The 23,080-nt window shown below is 36.3% G+C and overlaps 2 protein-coding genes and 1 long non-coding RNA gene across 15 annotated transcripts in view; 2 read left to right on the top strand and 1 right to left on the bottom strand.

Annotated features, from left to right (window-relative positions):
• Window positions 1–23,080, top strand: part of LOC309615355 (uncharacterized protein) — a 282,265-nt gene that overhangs the window by 100,758 nt on the left and 158,427 nt on the right. Inside the window, exon 3 of one of the 13 annotated variants that reach the window (XM_082364851.1) lies at window positions 8,749–10,614. The exons of the other annotated variants lie outside the window; for them this stretch is intronic. Within the exon in view, the coding sequence (XP_082220977.1) occupies window positions 8,749–8,755 (7 nt within the window). The 3' untranslated portion in view covers window positions 8,756–10,614. Of the gene's footprint in view, window positions 1–8,748; window positions 10,615–23,080 lie in introns of those variants that run through there. 13 annotated transcript variants of the gene reach the window in all.
• LOC309615363 (uncharacterized protein) overlaps window positions 1–23,080 on the bottom strand; it is a gene marked incomplete at its 5' end in the record, with an annotated part of 179,177 nt that overhangs the window by 35,800 nt on the left and 120,297 nt on the right. The window lies entirely within an intron of this gene.
• On the top strand, window positions 14,926–22,175 carry LOC309615372. The gene is made up of 2 exons (XR_014236779.1): window positions 14,926–20,362; window positions 20,492–22,175. It is a non-coding gene; the product is annotated as an uncharacterized lncRNA (long non-coding RNA).

Here is a 23,080-nt window from a genome sequence, read left to right as displayed (position 1 = left end):
TTAGATATAGCAACCAGTACTTTACTCATGGGGCATCATAATATATTTCATCTAGTAGAAATTTTTAAAGGGAGGGAGAATTCAATGGACTGAATCAACTGCGAAGAATACAGAAATTAACTCCTTGCACATCCTTTGTTCTGGGCCGTTATACACTGTGTGACAATTGCCCCTATTGAATTACTTCTGAAAGAATTTCTTGCATAATGGCATTTTAGTCATAACTGCAGTGTCAACAAACAAGGCAGATTAATGGTCCTAGTCCTAAGCTGTCTTGCTCTCTGCTTGTTAGAATTGTAGTCAGACCTTCGTTAGAATGAATGACATCTGATTCCATAAGGCAGTCACAACAGAGGCACCTTCTTGCTAGGGTGTCACCCTGCAGATGACAATGTAGGCCATTATGAATGACACGCCACAATTCGTTACTTCCTGCCTCAAATTGTAGTTAATCTTTCATCCAAACTGTACACATGTGCGGCTTTAAGTGGCCTATCACAGCGAGTACTCAGTAATGCTGCAAGCACATGGAGACTGACAGAAGGTAAATTGCTTATCGGGAGGTCTGTATTTCAATTCACAGCATATTCCAAACACGTCGCGGTGAAAGCACTCCACAACAGCTGCTTTCACTGCTAACTATTTTTGATGTAAATGTCAATAAAGCTCCAGGCCCTTTCATATTTTTGGCCAGGAATGTCCATCTTTTCCTATGCAGGCTGGCAGGTGGAGTTCCATTTATCTACTCTTAGGAGCATGTCCTATAATAATGATGGCCTCTGGAGGCCGTTTAGAGTGATTGAGAGCAGTGATTGGGACAATAGGCTGCTGAATTTCATCGCTGGAGTGGGTTGACAGGTGACTGCTTTTATACCCTCTCATCTGGTGAGGAAGGAAATGAAACACACTTCCATCCGGTCCACAGGCAGTCACCTCCAGGTTGAAGATCTACACCTACAGTTTATTCCATTCATCGAAAAAAATTCAAGAACTGTGGTTATAAAACAATCACAAATTCCCCAGCAGATCTAGAGTTTTTAAAGAGACAGCAACAGCATTCATCTTCTGTAGGATTACAGATAGGAGAATTAAGCAAACAATTTTGAATGGGATCTGTATGCCTTTGAGGACCTTCCTCCTTTTCCTTGCAAATGTCCCTTTTGGGATACCAGCTGTTCATGCTGTATAACAAACTCTCTTTTAACTAATGCTCTGAGGAAGATGACTGAAGCTTGACCTTTAGCAGCTGAAAGCTAGCAGATATATTAAAAATCAATTCAAAGACGCTACTTTTGAGCACATTTGCATTCAAATATATCCGTATGTTACAGCTGTGAGTAAAACCTCATACTCTTTTATTCACCACACTTATTGAGCATCTGCTATAGGCAAGACATTATATTTTACACTAGGGTTAGGGATACAAACTAGAATTAGACAAACACTCACCTAGAGGTAGTAAGAATAATAATCTGAAGTGAAAGTATGCTAAACTTGTATTTATTTTTTATAGCCTTCCTTTTTTTTAAACATTTTTTATTTATTATTTATTATTTTTATTTTTGACTGTGTTGGGTCTTCGTTTCTGTGTGAGGGCTTTCTCCAGTTGCGGCAAGCGGGGGCCACTCTTCATCACGGTGCGCGGGCCTCTCACTATCGCGGCCTCTCTTGTTGCGGAGCACAGGCTCCAGACGCACAGGCTCAGTAGTCGTGGCTCACGGGCCTAGTTGCTCTGCGGCATGTGGGATCTTCCCAGACCAGGGCTCGAACCCGTGTCCCCTGCATTGGCAGGCAGATTCTCAACCACTGCGCCACAAGGGAAGCCCTATAGCCTTCCTTTGATTTCTAATTTTGTGTGTTATTAGTAATGTATATACTTTATTATTAGAGTATTGCAGATAACATTTATAATAAATGTTTGGAGTACATGCTCTTTTTTTTCTGGGATATGAGTATGTAACTTTAAACTTTGGGTACAGTTGTTCTCAAGAAAAAAGCATAACTCCAAAGCTGAAGTTAGAGTAATCTGTTTTCAATCCAATCTCCACCACTGTTAGCCTACTAGTCTTGGGAGGCTTAAATAACCTTTACTTAATCTTTATTAGCCTTAGTTTCTTCATATGTTAACTAACAATAGCTAACATGCATGGAGCATTTACTATGAATCGGACACTTCGTTTGCATTATTAGATCCAGTCCTTACAAAAGCCCTTGGAGTTGGGTGCTTTAATTATCCCATCTTACTAAGGGTAACATAACATGACTAGTAATGGAATGGAATGGACTGGAATGTTTATAGAACCTCAATTTTAAATTACTGCTCTAAATTATCTTCAGCATGGTAAGAATAGTACCTTATAACATTATTGTATGCCTGAACTTCAGTAATGCTGGATAAAAATTTCTTCTCTTCTCCCTGGAATTGAATCAGCAACTTGAGAAGTATCCAAAAAGCTGTTGAAATGAGAGAGGGTAGCAACTGATTCTCACTTATGACATCTGGGTGCTTTTCATAGTTGAGCTTGAAAATGAATAGGAGTTGGGTATTGTAGGGAAAGTGTAAGCCGAGAGGATGGAAAGAGGAAAAAGCCATGAATGGGCTGTTCAGCGTCTGGTGAGCCATCTCCTATCACTGCAAAGGGAACATCTTGCTGCCTGGAGGGACTTAGGATTGAGATTTCAAGATATATAACAGACCTAACAACTTACTAGCCATGTGATTTATTTGATGCCCACTTTTCTTGGGAAATAAAAATTATCTCACAGAGTGTGATGAGAATTAAGTGGAATAATACATGGAAAAACACTTAAGGAACTCAGTGGTATAGAGATGTGAATTTGTGCACCTTATCTCTCTGATCAGCTGTAAACTCCTGAAGGACACGATCAAGTCGGTCTTAAGTGTTACATCACCTTCGTGGCTAGTACAGCATCGTGCATCCTGTAAATACTAAGTTAATATGTGCTGAGTGAATAAATGTTAGGTTAGATAATGCTATGTATCATTCTTTCCACATTATGGAAAAGGATGTACAGTTGTATAAGGACATGATTTGATTTAATAGGCATCAAATCATATTATGATGATTAAATATGTAGTTGGGATTCCAATAGATTTCTCCTTATGCCATTATTTTTTTTCAAAGCGTGTCTTCCCCTAAGTATGTGGTGAGGATTTTGTGATTGCATCCCGCAACGATGTCCTAGGAATGGAAAACATCACGAGATGATGCCCTCCTAACCCCAGGGAGACAACTGTGTGAAATAATCCCAAAGACCCCCCAGCTGGCTCCTGGCAGACTCTGCAGCAACTACCTGAGCAGCTGTGCACTTGAGGTTACCCTGCAGCAGTCTGGGTGTCTGGGTGGTCTTTGGCTTTTTGTTTCATAGAAATCAACAGAATAATTTAAAATAACAACAACAAAACCTAGCTATATGCCACTTAGAAGAGAAATAAGTTTCAAAAATGACAAAGAATGTTTAAAAATTAATAGAGAAAGATTTATCAGATAATTACCAACCAAAGATAGTATAATAACACTGATATGAGTTAAGATGGTATTTAAGCAGTATGTCGCCTTACCTACCACTACCCCATGGTTGTTGTGTATCCTTCATGACCTTATTTTTATATTTTTACTACTTATGCAAATACATGTCCAAAAGTATAGTTTTATTTGTGTGTTTAAAATTTTGCATAAATGGTAATATACTGTATCATTCTGATTCTTGTTTTTTTGGTCTTCATATGTCATTGCTTTTTTAGATGTATCTGTGTTGGTACAGTTAGCTCTGGTGTTTATATTTTAATTGCTATATAGTATTCTGTTATGTGAATACAATATTTAAAATTTTCCTATTCCCCTGCTAATGGGCATTTATATTGTTTCCATTTAAAATACTATTCATACTATTATTACTACTTATTACTATATCAATTTTTAAGACCTTGGTACAATAATTGTCCATGTATATGTCTCATTGTCTCATTTATTTTGCTTGAAGAGGATCCTGGATGATAGTTATAAGCATCTTCAACTTTGGTAGATATGATAAGTTTGTTCTGCAAAGTGATTGTACAAGTTTACATCTGGTCAACAGGGCATGACAGTTCCCAGTTCTTCCCTTCTGCTATTTTTATTTTTTTATTTTTATTGAAATATAGTTGATTTACAATGTTGTGTTAGTTTTAGGTGTATAGCACAGATTCAGATATATATATGTATATAATATATATATATTATATACATATATATATTCTTTTTCAGATTCTTTTCCCTCATAGGTCATTACAAAATATTGAGTATAGTTCCCTGTGCTGTACAGTAGGTCCTTGTTGGTTTTATCTTTTTATATATAGTAGTATGTATGTGTTAATCCCAAATTCCTAATTTATTCCTCCCACACACACACGTTTCCCCTTTGGTAACCATAAGTTTGTTTTCTATGTCTGTGAGTCTATTTCTGTTTTGTAAATAAGTTCATTTGTATTTTTTTTTTTAGATTCTACATATAAGTGATATCATATGATATTTGTCTTTCTCTGTCTGGCTTACTTCACTTAATATGATAATCTTTAGGTCCATCCATGTTGCTGCAAATGGCATTATTTCATTCTTTTTTTATGGCTGAGTAATATTCCATTGTATACATATGCCACATCTTCTTTATCCATTCATCTGTTGACAGGTTGCTTCCATGTCTTGGCTATTGCAAATATGCTGCTATGAACATTGTGGTGCATGTATCTTTTCAAATTAAAGTTTTCTATAGATATTTGCCCAGGGGTGAGATCCCTGGATCAGATGGTAACTCTATTTTTAGTTTTTTAAGGAACCTTCATACTGTTCTCCATAGTGGCTATACCAATTTACATTCCCACCAACAGTGTAGGAGGGGGTCCCTTTTCTCCATACCCTCTCCAACATTTATTATTTGTAAACATTTTATTGTTTTCAGGCTGTTTTGTGCTTCCTATGTTCCTTCATCTTTTGCTGGCTTCTTTTGTGATTTGATGATTTTTTTGTAGTATAATTTGATTTCTTCCTATTTTCTTTGGTGTACCTACTGCAGGTTTTTTCTTTGTGTTTCTCATGAGGATTACATAAGACATCTTGTACTACTTCAAAAGTAGTTTGTATACTACTTTTATATAATATAATAAATACTTTGCTCATGTAATTATGTGTATTCCATAATATTGTGATATACATATTACATTTATAAATATGTTACAGAGTTGTAACTTTAAAATATATTATAACTTTTATAGGGATAAATGCACAGAAATATATATTGTAAGAATAAACGCGGGGCTTCCCTGGTGGCACAGTGGTTGAGAATCTGCCTGCCAATGCAGGGGACACGGGTTCGTGCCCTGGTCTGGGAAGATCCCACATGCCGCGGAGCAACTAGGCCCGTGAGCCACAACTACTGAGCCTGTGCGTCTGGAGCCTGTGCTCCGCAACAAGAGAGGCCACGATAGTGAGAGGCCCGTGCACCGCGATGAAGAGTGGCCCCCGCTTGCCACAACTAGAGAAAGCCCTCGCACAGAAACGAAGACCCAACACAGCCATAAATAAATAAAAATAAATTAAAAAAAAAAAAAAGCAGTGAAACAGCATGAACATTCTAAAAAAAAAAAAAGAATAAACGCATATATAATACATACATAAATATTGCTTTAAATAGTTAAGAATATTGTGACAAAACTTGAAAATACATATAAGACTTTACATTTATGTAGATAATTTCATTTCTGGTGCTCCCTCTTTCTTCCTTTAGATTCAGAGTTCCATCTGATATAATTTTCCTTCATTTTGGAAATGATCTGTATCTTTTAGTACTTATTAGAGTGAAATCACCTAACTGAGTCAAATCACCTAAGTTTTTGTCTCTCTGAAATGTCTTTGCTTGATTTTGACTTTTGAAAATTATTTTCACTGATTGAAGAATTGTAGGTTGACAATTTTCAAATTTAAACACTTTAAAGGTGGCATTTCATTGTCTTTTGGTCTCCATTGTTTCTGGTGAGAAGTTAACTGTCATTCATGTTGTTGTTCCTAGTCTTTTTTCTTTGAATAATTGTAAGATTTCATCTTTGGTTTTTTGTGCACTTTGATTGAGATGCCTTTGTGAAATGTTTTCTTATTTATTTAACTAAGAGTTTTCACTGAGCTTTCTATATCAGTGAGTAGGTATCCTTCAGCAGTTCTGGAAAGTTCTCATACATTATTTCTTTACATATTTCTTCACTTCCTTTCTCTCTTCTCTTTCTAAGACTCCACCTACGTGCATATTAAACTATTTGATATTATCCCACATATTTCAGACTCCTGTTTTTTTTATTCTTTGTGTTTTAATTTTTATACAATCAACTAATCTGTTTTCAAATTCACTTACTTTTCTTCTGTGTCCAGTCTGCTATAAAGTCCATTTGATAATTCTTTAAAAAAAATTTTTTTTTTAATTTGTGTGTCGTGGTTTTTTTGGTTTTGTTTGCTTGTTTGTTTGTTTTTGACCACACTGGGTGGCTTGTGAGATCTTAGTTCCCTGACCAGGGATCTAACCTGTGCCCCCTACAATGGAAGTATGAAATCCAAAGCACTGAACCGCCAGGGAATTCTCAAAAAACTTTTCAATTTTGATACAGCATCTTATACTTCTAACTTTCACATTTGGATCTTCACTATACGTTCTAAGTCTTTGCTGAAATTCCTCATCTCTTCTCATATGTGGTCCATTTTTTCCATATAAATCTTTAAAGATTTTTATTGTAGTTAAATTAAAATTCCTGTATTATTGTCCCAACATCTGGGTCATCTCTGGTTTATCTTCTATTGACTCTTTTCCCTCATGACCATACATAACATTTCCCTGCTTTATTGTCTTGAAATTTAAAAAAAAATTATATGTAGGATATTTTATATGAAACATAGTAGAGAATGAAGTAAATAATAAAAAACCAAACAATCTGATTTAAAAATGGGTGGAATATCGAGTAGACATTATTTCCAAAGAAGAAATATAGATGGCCAACATGAAAAGATGCTCAACATCATTAATCATCAGGGAAATGCAAATCAAAACCAGATTGAGATATCACCCCTCACCTGTTCAAATGGCTATTATTAAAAAGATAAGAAATAACAAGTGTTGACAAGGATGTGAAGAAAAGGGAACCTTTGTTCAGTGTTAGCAGGGAGTATGACTTGGTGCAGCCACTGTGGAAAACAGTATGGAGGTTCCTCAAAAAATCATCCAACAATTTCACCTTTGGGTATTTACCTGAAGAAAATGAAAACACTAACGCAAAAAGATATTTGCACCTCCAGGTTAATTGCTACATTATTTATAATAGCCAAGATATGGAAACAACTTAAGTGTCCAGGGATGGATGAATGGATAAAGATGTGGTATATATACACAATGGAATACTACTCAGCCATAAAAAAGAAGGAATTCCTGTCATTTGTGACAACATGGTTGGACCTCAAGGGCATGATGATAAGTGAAATAAGTCAGACAGACAAAGACAAATGCCATATGATCTCTCTTATATGTGGAATCTGAAAACAAACAGTAAGAAAAAACCAAGCTCATAGATACAGAAAACAGATTGGTGGTTGCCAGAGACAAAGAGTGGGGGGCGTGTGGGAGAAATGGGTGAAGGATGTCAAAGGTTAAAAAAAAATGCACTTGATGTAAAACAGACATAGAAATTTTGAATCATATTCAAAATACTGACTTTATTTTTAAAAAAGGATATGGAAGGTGACTTTTTTTTCTTTTTCACATTTTTTCTTTTGGCTCAGTCCTGCTCTTCACTTTCTTTCTAAAATCTTAGAAATGTCTCTGTACTGTACTTTCTTTACCTTGCTCCCAGCCAACAAAGCTCTTTATTGTTTTACTTCTTTTCCAATTATTCTGGCCTTGCAAAAATGTAAATAAAAGGATGGGGGTCAACAAATTAGTCACTTAACATCTTTGAGTCTCAGTTTAACCATGAGATTTTTGAACTGGATTCATAATTCAACAGATATTTATTAAATTAGCACTGCGTGCAAAATACTGTCTATATTTGCAAGGGAAACATCATATTACCCTTCTGGAGCTTACATTCGATTGAAAGAGACATTCATTAAACTAATAAGCTTAAAATGTAATGTAATTAAGATAGAGAACAAAAAGAGTAACATTTGATATGGTTGTCAGGAAAGGCTTCAATGAGTTGACAGGAATATGTATAAGAAAAAAAAAGGTTCTAAACTTCTTTTTATTTCAGCCATATAATGTTGATTCATTGTGTTCTATTCAATAAGTTAACCATTTGTTTTCTTTTGAGATGTAGGAGCTGCAGTAACAAATTATAAAGTATTTGGTGGTCAGATTCAAGTTAACACAGATGACTCAAGTAGCCCAATTAAACATATCCTGAGCATGTAATTGGTTTCTACCTTTTCCTATTTATTGGAAACCAAGAGTGCGCATTATTAATTATTCAGTTTTCCTATCCCTTCAGATATGGCAGTGTCTTCACAGAGATAGGATGTAGGAGATGATTTCGCAATGACTGGGGACTTAGTAACTTATAAATTAACTAAAATAGCATCACTTCTAGGTTATCCCACTGCTTAATCTGAACTGAATATTGGACTAACTAAATTGTTGGGAGATCAGTGGAGATAGTATCCGTTTTCCTTATGGCTCTTTTTGGTGCCTGGATCAGACTTTCTCTTGGACCAACAGACTCTAACACCTCTTCTGGAATTGATTCCAACCGATGATGAGCTACATCTGGCCTGTGAAATGAAAATAGCAAAACCTTTGATTGAGTCCAAGTTAAGTGGATCTACATCATCTGCTCAGTCAACTTTTGCCAAGATGAATGATGCTGTGTCAGTGTTCCATAATTTCAGAGGTGGATTTCCCCTTTTTAAAAACAAAGTGTTTTCCTTTATATAGGCAATGAAAGCAAAAAGAAAATAAAAATGCTGTGTGTGAAAATGCATTTTGGCTCCTCTATATATTTGGAAACAAAAACCTTAAAATAATCCTATTTTAGCCTTTTTTGTTTCTCTTGGATCTCCGCCATTCTGGCCCTTATCAAGTTGCACAAGGGGGCACTGTAGCCGTGAAATTCTGGAGAAGTGATTCATTTCCTTGCTTCCCAGTATCAGAAGAGTCTAGACAGGAACAAGAATGTGATGGAAAAGGAGTGAGCCAATAACTTTCAGAGGCTGTGAGTGTTTCCCAGTTGTTTTAACTCCCAGCTCAGATTCAAAAATATTTACTCAAAAATGGTGGCAAGAAGCAGAGAGAGAAAGGGAAGAAACTTGAAGTTTATTTTACAAATTTGTCCAGTTTCCCACATAGAAGAGCAATAAACACAGAAAGGACAATGAGCTGAAAATGGATATTTTGAAACTTGGGAAATCATCCAGCTTTGGGAACAGAGGCTATGGTGGAGGCTGCAGTTCCAATCCTAATGTCTAAAGCCCATTCTGAGCCTAGCTGATCTCCATGGGGAGAGAGGGAGGCTGGGAGTTTTGATGTGATGATTGCAAAAGCATCATAGTAAGTATTTGGGATAATTTAATAGGATGTGTTGTAATGTTGGGATTACTGTTACAACCCCTATACCCATAGGTCCTGCCAACCTTTGATACAAATGATGCTATATTTACATAAATTTCCAAGTTCTATCTGCATAGTGACCCCGTCAGACTAACGTTAGGTTTCCATCTCTGTAGAGATTTTCTAGGTTACTTATGGGTTGTTGGGCATATTCACACTAATTTGTATCACCAGGCATGATGTAGGTTTTTACTTTCTGGTTTTGTGTTCCTGTATAGTTCTTTAAGAGCCTCTAATGCCATTTTCCTCTTCTCTCCCTCCTCAATTAACTTCACCACCAGCCAGAATACAAGAGATTCTTCAGTTGTCTTGTAAAGGCTGAACAGTCACAGTAACATTTAACTCTAAATAGCTCCTTCTGTCACTTGCCTTAATTTAACTTGAGTTCACTATATTCATTTTCTTAACCCCTCTCTGTACTGCAATAAATTATCTAACAACAAGTAAGTAAAAATAGACCTGAGAAGTCAGTGAACTGTGCTGAAAAGAAACTAGTTAATGAGCTGCAGGCTGAGGTTAATCGGGGCTTGGAAAATTAAAAACTTAATTTAAAATGTATAAATTATATGTATACAAACTCTAACGTACTACTAAATTCACATACAAATTGTGTAAATTTATTTTTTAAGTAATGATTAAGCTGAAGAAATGCAAAATCATCACTGGGGTCAATAAAAAGCAGAATTGCCAATGTAGAAAATAGAGCCTGTAATATGGAGGATAAACTTGAAATACATTCTTAGAACTCAGAGAAAAAGTCAAAAAATAAAAATAAAAATGATGGGACAATTTTTTAAGATATAGTCTGGAGACTCAATAAACAAATAATGTTTCTGAAGAAGAAAAAGATGAACTAAATATCAGTAATTATGGCATAATACTGGAAGTTTCTTGAGCTAAAGGAAGACAAGAGCATGCACATTGAAAAGTCCCCATCATGAAACAGGTAAATTTAATGAGAAGTGGCAAATACCAACATATTTCCTACTGAAATTTTTGGACTGCCAGGAAAATGAAAATATTCTGTAAAGACTCATGCAGTAAAAACAGCTTATCCATAAAACCACTACAAACCTCACCTGCAATATATGGGTAGGAAGAAAATCAATAGATATTTATAATGTTGGTAGGGAAAAGCTAACTCTATAAATTAAGTGAACACAAAGAGCAGCAAAGACTTTATCAGGTATATATGAATTCAGAAAATAAACATCCATGTATACTTCTTTAAAATACTACGTGAAGGTACACTCTAACTTACCCAAATGTAAATAAAAATTAAATAATAAAAATGGGGGAGTTGTAGCAAACAAAAAAGCCTCAGAATTGAAAAGCAGTTAAACAGTTTATGTAAATAATTATTGTAAATACAATGTAAAACTTCATAAGTTAAACATATACTTAAAAGATACAATAGATGACTTTTTTAAAAAAATGAGTAATTCCTAGTTTTAAAAAGTCTCAGATATTATCTACAAGAGATTGGAAGTGTATAAAGAAGTGGTAGTATGAGCTGAAAGGGAAGAGTGTTCTCTTTACAATGACATTTATTAAAAATATAAATGTAAATGTATTTTTTAATATCAAAAGCTAATCTGGTTTAATTCGACAGAATTTATTTCTTATAAATCAGAAGAACAAAGTGAAGATGAAAATATCAAAGAAAAGATAAACCAAACCAAATCGAAATATTTAGAAAAAGTAACTTAGCAAAAGATAGACTGGAGAAGTAACAAAAGGCAAGCACCAAAATACCCCCAAAACAAACAAAAAAAATTAGATATCAAAAACAGTATGACAAAAGTAAAACCCAAAAAGCTTACTATTATTAAAAAAATAGGGCATTCCCTGGCAGTCCAGTGGTTACAACTCTGTGCTTTCACTGCCCAGGGTGTGGGTTTACTCCCTGGTTGGGGAACTAAGATCCCACAAGATCCCTCAAGCTGTGCAGTGTGGCCAAAAATAGACAAATAAATAAATAGGCTAAACTCCCTTTTTAAAATACAAAGTTTATAAATTGAATAAAAATATATTAGTGTTTAAAATTCAAACTGTAAATTTAGACAGTTCTTTTGTGCTTCAAGTTCTCATATGTAAAATGAGAATTAAGAAGTAAGTAAATTATAGGATTAGTTTCTGGAGCATGGCCAGTGCTCAATAAAGATTAGTTAGTATTTTTATTGATGATTATTACAATTATTATATATCTTTTACAAGAGAATCACATAAAATGAGAGTAAAACTATTTAATTGTGTATTTTATATATCAGGCAAATAAACATACAAACAAGTAGTGGTAGCTGGGGAATGCAAGTTAAAATAACAATGAGAAACCACTAAACACCTTTTAGAATGGCCAAAATCCAGAACACTGACAACACCAAATGCTGGTGAGGATGTGGAGCAACAGGAATTCTCATACACTGCTGGTGGGACAGCCACTTTGGAACAGAATTTGGCAGTTTCTTACAAAACTCAACAACTCTTGCCTTATGATCCATCAACAATGCTCCTTGGGATTTACCCCAAAAGACTGAAAACTCTATGTCCACACAAAAAGCTGCACAAGGGTGTTTGTAGTAACTTTATTCATAATTGTCAAAATTTGGAAGCAACCAAGATGTTCTTCAGTAGGTGCATGGATAAATAAACTGTGATACATCCAGGCAATGGAATATTACTCAGCACTAAAAAGAAGTGATCTGTGAAGCTATGAAAAGACATTGAGGAACCTTAAATGCATGTTACTAAGTGAAAGAAGCCAAACTGAAAAGGCTACATACTGCATGGAAAAGCTATATGACATCATGGAAAAGGCAAAACTATGGAGACAGTAAAAAGAGCAGTGGTTGCTGGGGGTGGGAGTATGAATAAGCAGAACACAGAGAATTTTTAGGGTGTAGATACTCTGTATGATATTAAATGGTGGATATATGTCATTACACATTTGTCGAAACCCATGGAATATACAACACCAAGAGTGAACCCTAATGTAAACTGTGGAATGAGAGACCAGCAATGGTGAGCCACAGCCACTGGTCCGAAGTTCCAGCTGGTTTTCTGGGCTGAACAAAATAGGTTGTAGGACTTTCAAGATGGTGGAAGGGTAACACATGGAGGTCACCTTCCTCCCCACAAATATATCAAAAATTCATCTACATGTGGAACACCTCCTACAGAACACCTACTAAATGCTGGCAGAAGACCTCAGACTTCCCAAAAGGGTCTTGGTGCTCCGGCCAGCTGTCAGGCCTGAGCCTCTGAGGTGGGAGAGCTGAGTTCAGGACATTGGACCACCAGAGACCTCCTAGCCCCACGTAATATCAATTGGCAAGAGCTCTCCCAGAGCTCTCCATCTCAATGCTAAGATCCAGCTCCACTCAATGACCAGCAAGCTCCAGTGCTGGACACTCCATGCCAAACAACTAGCAAGACAGGAACACAACCCCACGCATTAGCAGAGAGGCTGCCTAAAATCATAGTAAGTGCACAGACACCCCAAAACACACCACCTGACATGGTCCTGACCACCAGAAAGACATGATCCAGCCTCATCCACCAGAACACAGGCAACAGTCCCCTCCACCAGGAAGCCTATACAAGCCACTGAACCAAACTCACCCACTGAGGGCAGACACCAAAAACAAAGGGAACTAAGAACCTGCAGCCTGTGAAAAGGAGACCCCAATCACAGTAAGTTAAGCAAGATGAGCAGAGAAATATGCAGCAGATGAAGGAGCAAAGTAAAAACCCACCAGACCAAACAAATGAAGAGGAAATAGGCAGTCTACCTGAAAAAGAATTCAGAATAATGACAGTAAAGATGATGCAAAATCTTGGAAATAGAATGGAGAAAATACAAGAAACGTTTAACAAGGACCTAGAAGAACTAAAGAGCAAACAAACAATGATGAACAACACAATAAATGAAATTAAAAATTCTCTAGAAGGAATCAATAGCAGAATAACTGAGGCAGAAGAATGCATAAGTGACCTGGAAGATAAAATAGTGGAAATAACTACCACAGAGCAGAATAAAGAAAAAAGAATGAAAAGAATTGAGGACAGTCTCAGAGACTTCGGGGACAACATTAAACGCACCAACATTCGAATTATAGGGGTCCGAGAAGAAAAAGAGAAAAAGAAACAGACTGAGAAAATATTTGAAGACATTATAGTTGAAAATTTCCCTAATATGGGAAAGGAAATAGTCAATCAAGTCCAGGAAGCACAGAGAGTCCCATACAGGATAAATCCAAGGAGAAACATGCCAAGACACATATTAATCAAACTATCAAAAATTAAATACAAGGGGAAAATATTAAAAGCAGCAAGGGAAAAGCAACAAATAACATACAAGGGAATCCCCATAAGGTTAACAGCTGATCTTTCAGCAGAAACTCTGCAAGGCAGAAGGGAGTGGCAGGACATATTTAAAGTGATGAAAGGGAAAAGCCTACAACCAAGATTACTCTACCCAGCAAGGATCTCATTCAGATTTGACAGAGAAATTAAAACCTTTACAGACAAGCAAAAGCTAAGAGAATTCAGCACCACCAAACCAGCTTTACAACAAATGCTAAAGGAACTTCTCTAGGCAGGAAACACAGAGGAGGAAAAGACCAACAATAACAAACCCAAAACAATTAAGAAAATGGTAATAGGGACATACATATCAATAACTACCTTAAATGTAAATAGATTAAATGCTCCAACCAAAAGACAGAGACTGGTTGAATGGATACAAAAACAAGACCTGTATATATGCTGTCTACAAGAGATCCACTTCAAACCTGTGGACACATACAGACTGAAAGTGAGGGGATGGAAAAAGATATTCCATGCAAATGGAAATCAAAAGAAAGCTGGAGTAGCAATTCTCATATCAGACAAAATAGACTTTAAAATAAAGACTATTACAAGAGACAAAAAAGGACACTACATAATGATCAAGGGATCAATCCAAGAAGAAGATATAACAATGGTAAATATTTATGCACCCAACATAGGAGCACCTCAATACATAAGGCAAATGCTAACAGCCATAAAAGGGGAAATTGACAGTAACACAGTAATAGTAGGGGACTTTAACACCCCACTTTCACCAATGGACAGATTATCCAAAATGAAAATAAATAAGGAAACACAAGCTTTAAAGTACACATTAAACAAGATGGACTTAATTGATATTTATAGGACATTCCATCCAAAATCAACAGAATACACTTTCTTCTGAAGTGCTCATGGAACATTCTCCAGGATAGATCACATCTTGGGTCACAAATCAAGCCTTGGTAAATTTAAGAAAATTGAAATCATATCAAGTATCTTTTCTGACCCACAATGCTATGAGACTAGGTATCAATTACAGGAAAAAAATCTGTAAGAAATACAAACACATGGAGGCTAAAAAATACACTAGTAAATAACCAAGAGATCACTGAAGAAATCAAAGAGGAAATCAAAAAATACCTAGAAACAAATGACAATGAAAACATGATGACCCAAATCTTATGGGATGCAGCAAAAGGAGTTCTAAGAGGGAAGTTTATAGCAATACAATCCTATCTCAAGAAACAAGAAAAATCTCAAATAAACAACCTAACCTTACACCTAAAGCAATTAGAGAAAGAAGAAGAAAAAAACCCCAAAGTTAGCAGAAGGAAAGCAATCATAAAAATCCTATCAAAAATAAATGAAAATGAAATGAAGGAAGCAATAGCAAAGATCAATACAACTAAAAGCTGGTTCTTTGAGAAGATAAACAAAATTGATAAACCATTAGCCAGACGCATCAAGAAAAAAAGGGAAAAGACTCAAATCAACAGAATTAGAAATGAAAAAGGAGAAGTAACAACTGAAATTGCAGAAATACAAAGGATCACGATTGATTACTGCAAGCTTCTATATGCCAATAAAATGGACAATCTGGAAGAAATGGACAAATTCTTAGAAAAGCCCACCTTCCGAGACTGAACCAGGAAGAAATAGAAAATATAAACAGACCAATCACAAGCACTGAAATTGAAACTGTGATTAAAAATTTTCCAACAAGTCAGTCAGAAAGAGAAAAACAAATACTGTATGCTAACACATATATATGGAATCTAAAAAAAAAAAAAATTGGTTCTGAAGAACTTAGGGGCAGGACAGGAATAAAGACACAGATGTAGAGAATGGACTTGAGGACATGGGGAGGGGGAAGGGTAAGCTGGGACGAAGTGAGAGAGTGACATGGACATATATACACTACCAAATGTAAAATAGCTAGCTAGTGGGAAGCAGCTTCATAGCACAGGGAGATCAGCTCGGTGCTTTGTGTCCACCTAGAGGGGTGGGATAGGGAGGGTGGGAGGGAGATGCAAGAAGGAGGGGGTATGGGGATATTTGTATACATATAGCTGATTCATTTTGTTATACAGCAGAAACTAACACACCATTGAAAAGCAATTATACTCCAATAAAGATGTTAAAAAAATAAATAAATAAAAATAATGTAAACTGTGGACTTTGGGCCATGATGATACGTAGGTTCATCCTTGGTAAAAAAGGTACCGTTCAGGACAGTGATGATTCCAGGAACGCTATGCATGTGCAGGGCAGGTGGTATGTGGGAAATCTCTGTACCTCCCCCTCAATTCTGTTATAAACCTAAAACTGCTCTAAGAATTAAATCATAAAAATAATTGAAGAGTAATGGTAGAAATATTTTAATTAGAGAAGAAGAATGGCCTGGTATGTGGGTTTTCAGCTCTGCTCTTGGAGCCCTGGGGGTTTCACAGGCCCACTCTGAGACAATTACATACTTGAAAGACAAAAGGATAAAGAAGACAAAGACATAGAGCCCAACTCCATGTAGAAAAGCAATACCTGCAAACAATAATCCAAAAACAAAACGAAATGCAAAGCACCTCATTGACATAAGTTCTGAAAAATGGTAGAAGTAAGTTAATTGAACTTTTTGAGAATAGGTTTTCTCATCTACAAAGTGGGCAAACATAACCTAGGGTTATCTTGTAGATTTTCTTATATACTGAATGTAAAAGGCATGATATAGCACAGATATCCAATAACTACTGGCTTCTTCTCTACCTCCCCTACATCAAAAATTAAATGGTTTACTTCTAACAGTGGCCAGATTATATGCTTTGAATCATCCTCCCTCAATCTGTTATTCATACGCATCATTCCTGTATACTCAAGAAATACTACATTTTCATTTTTGCCTAAACTAAAAGAAAAATGTCTGGCAAAACTAAATTACAAAAGCATATCAATGCCAAGCACAAATGGCTGTTAGATCATCCACAGTTTGTGATAGTCTGCATCGTCCATCGGCACAGAGGATTGGGAATTGACTCTTTGCATATTGTTGCCTAATGCATACAAATTCTCTTCAGTTTTAACGTTCTGTGCCAGTTAAGTGTCTGGATACTCTTTTTTTCCAGAACAACATTCAAATATACTAAAAAAAAAAAATTCTCACTGCATCTGGTTTAATTGGTGGGGAAAAGTTCACATGCAAATGCATATGTTGATCTTCAGTATCCCTGAACCTAAAACATGTGTGCATGACACCAAGCACTGAGAAGTGATGAGGAGACCCCTCACCCTCTGCCACCAGTGACACCCATTGACCTACGCCTGACATTCTAGGTATTGTGCATGTAGCAGGCTGTGACAGTAGGAAGGATGAGAAAGGGAGAAAGATGGACATAAGGGAAGGATAAAAGAATTTTACTATTTTTCCCAGGACTTCCCCTTTTACCCCAAAGAGAAAACCTTACTGCTTCAAAGACAGAGATGCCAGACCTAATATTTATGCTTATGTATATTCAGCTTGGAACATCAATATGGACCAGCCATTCTTCATACATTCATGTGTATATGTAAAAAGTGTCTTTTTTTTTTTTTGGTAGTCCTTGTCAGTAAATTGTAGAAATTACTTTTCTATTTTGCTTTGCTTAAAAAGAAACCCCATTTTTACAAAAGCCTTGTGTGGAAGCCTACATAAGTGGGTGGTTATTAAATCTGTATTTGGAGTTTATTTCATTAACAAATATACATTATAATATTAAAATGTAAATAAGAGTGAAATAGGCATATTGAGAGTTCACGATTCATCAATGCAGAAAAAGCACAACCAAGAGTTAAAAATGACGCTAACAGGTGCATAATGGAGTTTTGATTTGGAAATTTCTCCATGGTATTTATCTATAAAACAAGGATTAAAAATTCTTCATCCTTTCTTCAGTGAGTTGCTGCTTTGCTTTTCAATTTGCTAATATGCTACTCTTTGGACTGAGTATTTATCTACATGACAGCAAACATACAGATGAAAACCAAAACACTCAATCATTCAGCTGTTTGTTAATATACATTTGGCATTACTTAGAAAAGAGTAACTAGAAATCATTATTTTATTTAGATATTTGGCAATTTTAGGTATAGTCATAGTTACAATAAAATCTTGGTTTGATTATTCATTGCCTTTTCTTTTATTTGGTATTTTATACTCTGTTAACAACAGCTTTTTGTTTGATGTATTTATTTTTTCCTGATTGTTAAATTACAAGTTTCATTTCTCTTTGACTGTTGACCTAAGTTTATTTCCATCAGTGTTTTGATTCTTCTTACTCTTGTTTCAGCTTTCTTAGATAAGGAACACGAATATTTTCCATACAGTCATGACTTTATTTTGTATGTTTTTCATTCACTCTTATATAAGTGAATTGAATTGACTGATTTAATTTCCTAAAATAAATATAAAATAAGATAGTCCAAATTTTTAAATTTCAGTCAATATTAGAAGACTTTAAAGAAAGGGGAGAGACAAATAAACCAGGGATTTGGGATAAGTGAGTTACTGTAATTGGGCACCAAGTTCCCTAAGAGTGGAAGATGAAAGCAAAGACTGAATTGAGGGTGAGGAGATGGATGATATTGCCTGAAAAAAAAAAATCATACAAGTCCATTTAGGGCAGTGGTACTCAAACTTTGGTTTTTCTGCCTCAGTACAACAAAGGGTTTCAGCACACTCAGCCTCACCAGTTGCTGTGCTTCGTTTATTACAGAAGGATGGGTTGTCCTCCCAGCCCACCTCCAAGCCCACCACAAGAAAGAGTCAAGGTTCAGCAAAAAAAGTTATCTGGGCACTTACTCCTCAATAGAATTCAATGCATACATTAGTACTGTCCAAAAGTTTTTTCTGTGCATTCTGATGATTTAATTCTACACAGGGACACAGCTTAAAGGACCTAATACCCATCACATATCAAACATATTTCCTCTGTGCCTGACCAGCTAGCTGAGCATGTTCCGTGCATTGTCTCATTTGATTTCCACAATGTGTTTGTGAGCAAGCAGCCCCATTTTACCAGTGAGGAAACAGGTTTTGAAGAGATCAGGCAACGGGCCCCAGATCGCAAGCTAGATGCAGGGAAATGGCTGAGCTGGTGCACAAACCCTGGGTGGCTGAATGTGTGTGAGACTCTGCTGTGTGTTTGAGCCTCCTGAGCTCCACCTCCGGAGATTCCAACTCTAGAGGTTTAAGGTGGGGCCTTGGAGTCTGCATTTTACTGCATCTCTGGTGATTCTTGAGTGAGGTAGAAGTAGGGCCAATACTCAAGCACCTTGACTCCCAAGCCCTTGCTATTTCCCGCTCTGGAAAGATCACTTTTCATCCAGAGGGCTCCACAGTTTCAGTGTGAAATTTTTTAAGGCAGGTATGAGAAATCTTCCACGTAGACATCATACATCGTATTGAACTCACTGGGTTTTTAAAAAACATTTTGATAATGATAATAGTAACTGCAGCTTTTAGGGCTCTCTTAAGTGCAATAACACTCTGAGTGTTTCCCATCTGTCATATCCTCAAACAGCCTCTCAGGAACAGTCAGCCCTCTGTATTCGCAGGTGTAGCACCTGCAGATACCAAGCACTGACTATGGGATTGGATCATCTGCAGATTTTGGTATCCCTGGCGGGTCCTGGAACCAATCCCCCATGAATACCTGGGGATGACTGTACTATTTTTTAATCTATATTTCTCAGTTAGGAAACCAGGGAAGAACAAGCATTTGAAGAATAGTTTGGTTTCAGAGGCTATGCTTGTATATCTGTACGTGATACTGTTTCTGGGAGTCATTTGGCTGAAAAAAACAAGTAGACGGTTAAGACTTTATGGAACTGATAAGCTTTCCTTTGGAGCTTGCTTACTGTTGCAGTGAGAGCTACCAGAATGGGCCACCAGACGGTGGACAGACAGTTGCTCAGAGGGTGTTTCAAGGAGGAGTTCAAGAGGAACATTGTAATATCAAAACTTCTCCTTAAATTGGTAAATTTTGTGAGTACTTAGGGGTCGGCTACAACAGCCTCAGCCATGAAAATTATTCTTTTGCAGGATGGAATATAAATAACACTTAGGACTTCTACTAAGTTTGAAAAAAAGCCAAGAAAGGAAAATTTTCCTCAAGCAAAATTAGTATGGTCCATCTTATTAGATTTTTAATTTTCATTGAAACTTAGATAAATAATAAAATACACCATGAAGTGGGTTACCAATCTATATCTATGTCAACTTGGCTAAAATTTTGCTCCGAGTTTTCCCTCTTCTTTTACTTATATTCATTTCTTCATCCTGCCAACATTTGACCACTGGATCTGTTAAAGAATGCCTGACTCATCTTTGCATCCCTAGAAATAAGAAGGTGTCGGTATAAAACAGGCACTCTGTAAGTGTTTACTGAATTGTACTAAGTGTAAAACAGGCACTCTGTAAGTGTTTACTGAATTGTACTAAGTGTAAAACAGGCACTCCGTAAGTGTTTACTGAATTGTACTAAGTGTAAAACAGGCACTCCGTAAGTGTTTACTGAATTGTACTAAGTGTCTGCAGTACAATTTACCCCATGATAAATATATATATATGCAGATACTAAAATGTATATTCTCTGCTCTCTAGTTGCTTATAATTCACCTCAACCCCAGATATTTTCATCAGGCAATGCTAGATCTTCAGTTTTCAAATGAAGATTGATTATGAGATTAAATGATTGGATAAAGGACTAAATTACTGAATCTCAAATGGAATTTGGTGACCCTCTAGTTCAGAAGTTTGCAAACCGCTTTTTAGTGGCCAAGCCTTTTTTCAAACAAAATTTTATACAGAATTCTAAAATACTACTCAGCTAAATCTGGCCAGAGAGTGCATGGAAGTAACCCTTTCCCTGGGTCTCTGAGGAGCTTCACTGTTCAAGCCAAATTTCCTCGTTGCGCAGTTGAGAAGAGTGAGGCCGAGAGAGGTGAAGAAATTGACTTCCCATGGTTACAGTGCTAGTTAAGTAGAGAGCTGAAAATAGAATATTACCTCCCAATTCTTTCTGTCAGAACTCAGACTAGTTAGGAGAACAGTAAAGTCCAAAATAGGCTTTGGGCGAGACCCAATAATGCAAGTATGGGCAAATCACCTGTGTCAATCATGGGCAAGTGAGGGTGACATGGGCCATGAGCATGAAGAGGCCAAATGATGAAGGGACAATTCCCAGGACACGAGACTCAGGTGTGATCTGAGAAGGGAGTTGGCCAGGCTTGGAGACTTCTCTTGCAACCTAAAATTATGTGTAGGAGACTCATGGGTGGTGATCATTGAAAACTGCCTTTTATGAATGTTCTAGCCCTAATGGGCAGCCTGCTGGTCATAGAATCACATTAAGTCCAAAGTCCAGTACTTTTCAGATTTTGTGCTTTAGGGGTATACGTCCTGAAGTGTATAAGTTTCTAAATTATAAGTTGTAAAACTTAACCCCAGACAGATGTCCCTCCTTTGACCTGAATGTGGGAATCTTGCAGTTTCTGCTAAGGACCAGTGGCCTCATCTGTCTTCTTCTTCTTCTGCTTTTTTTTATTTTTCTTTTTTTGGCTGTCTTCTTTCTGACATCTTTTAGCCTGTAAGCTCCTTTTAGCCTTTTACCTGATATGCTTCTTCTCACTTGCCTTTAATTTCTACTTTTTCCCTGTATCTTCCTGATTCTCAAAGCCAAAAGAGGGTTACTGTTTAAACTTGTAAAATGCTCCAAATTTATCAATGCCTCACTGGATATTTTTCAGAATAAAGTTGATCTTAAAAAATGTGTGGGCAACTGAGGAATCCTGGCTTTTATTTTAATAATTAATTTAATAATATTTTTATTTTAATAATTAAAGATAAAGCACTTTTAGATTTTCCAGTTCCAACCTATTATAAGCTCATGATAGAGATCTGCTGGAGAAACAGCTCCTGATAAACCATTTGTTTAATGATAGTGATATTCAGGAGAAGTCCAAGACGGCTCCAGAATCCCTGAAGGCTTTCCTTTCTGTAGTTGATTGAGTTGTCCTTCCAAATCAGGGTTAAGGCCACTGGCATGGCAATTTCAGAAAAAAAGAGCATCTGCTTGCAATATACCTGGCTGATGGATGGATTCTGGAATTTAATTTCTACTGCTGCCAATCTCTTGACCTTCAAAACACAAACATTGATCCTATCTGATGAGGTAGAATGCACACCATACCATGTCGGGAAGGAAAGATATAATGGAGAAATATAGTCACTTATAAACCAGATCAACTGTGGATATTAATTTATCTGCAATTATTACTATTTCTGTTCTTTTAATTATAGGGAGAAATGTAGACAAAACCTGAATATGAGCAATATAAAGTTCACATTCAGGGAGCCTGGCTTCTAATCCTGTTTCCATCATTACTACCTGATTTTATTACAGCCTGACTTTTAATTTTTCTGCCTATGAAATGTAAGCAATAGTGCATCAAAAAGTTGTCACAATAATAAATACAATAAGCTTTAAGAACTAAAAATCTATAGAATGCCCAGACGTTAATAAACTCTGCTCTTCCTCACTGCACTGCAAAGTTTCTGGACCTAGTCAAGTATGACACCCACGTCAAGAGTCCTGGCTCATTGTATACTACATATCCTTGGACAAATCACTTAGTCTGGATGAGCATATTTTATATCTATAACTTGTTCAGAAACAATTTCTATCCCACCTACCCTTATCAAACAAGTAAATGCATGTAAAATTACTCTGTCAAATGTGAAGTGGTATATGTTATAAAAGGTAATATACCTTTTATTTGCCCAGAGTATGATCATTATTTTGATTTTATATCTCACCAATTGGTGAGAAACTAATAAATATATTATTTTGGATGTTATTCTAAGGGGGAAAGTTAATTTATTCTTGATTCTTATATTCTACCATCCTCTTCTACATTCTCAAGACACAGTGGCTCAATATTGTTCAAGGAAAAGGAGAAAATTCTCTCTCTTTACTCCTCCCAGTTTCTCTGAAGGAGGCTAAGAAGTCCGCAGAAAACTACTCAGCCAATCCCCTGTATGATGGAGTATTCCTGGGGGCTTGAAACTCAATAGAGAAGAGAG

The sequence above is a fragment of the Balaenoptera borealis genome (genome assembly GCF_965194805.1).
Source record: "Balaenoptera borealis genome assembly, chromosome: 17".
In the NCBI taxonomy this organism is placed as follows: Eukaryota; Metazoa; Chordata; class Mammalia; order Artiodactyla; family Balaenopteridae; genus Balaenoptera; species Balaenoptera borealis.
The sequence above is the reverse complement of the archived record's forward strand: the minus strand, read 5'-3'. Positions and strand labels throughout refer to the sequence as shown.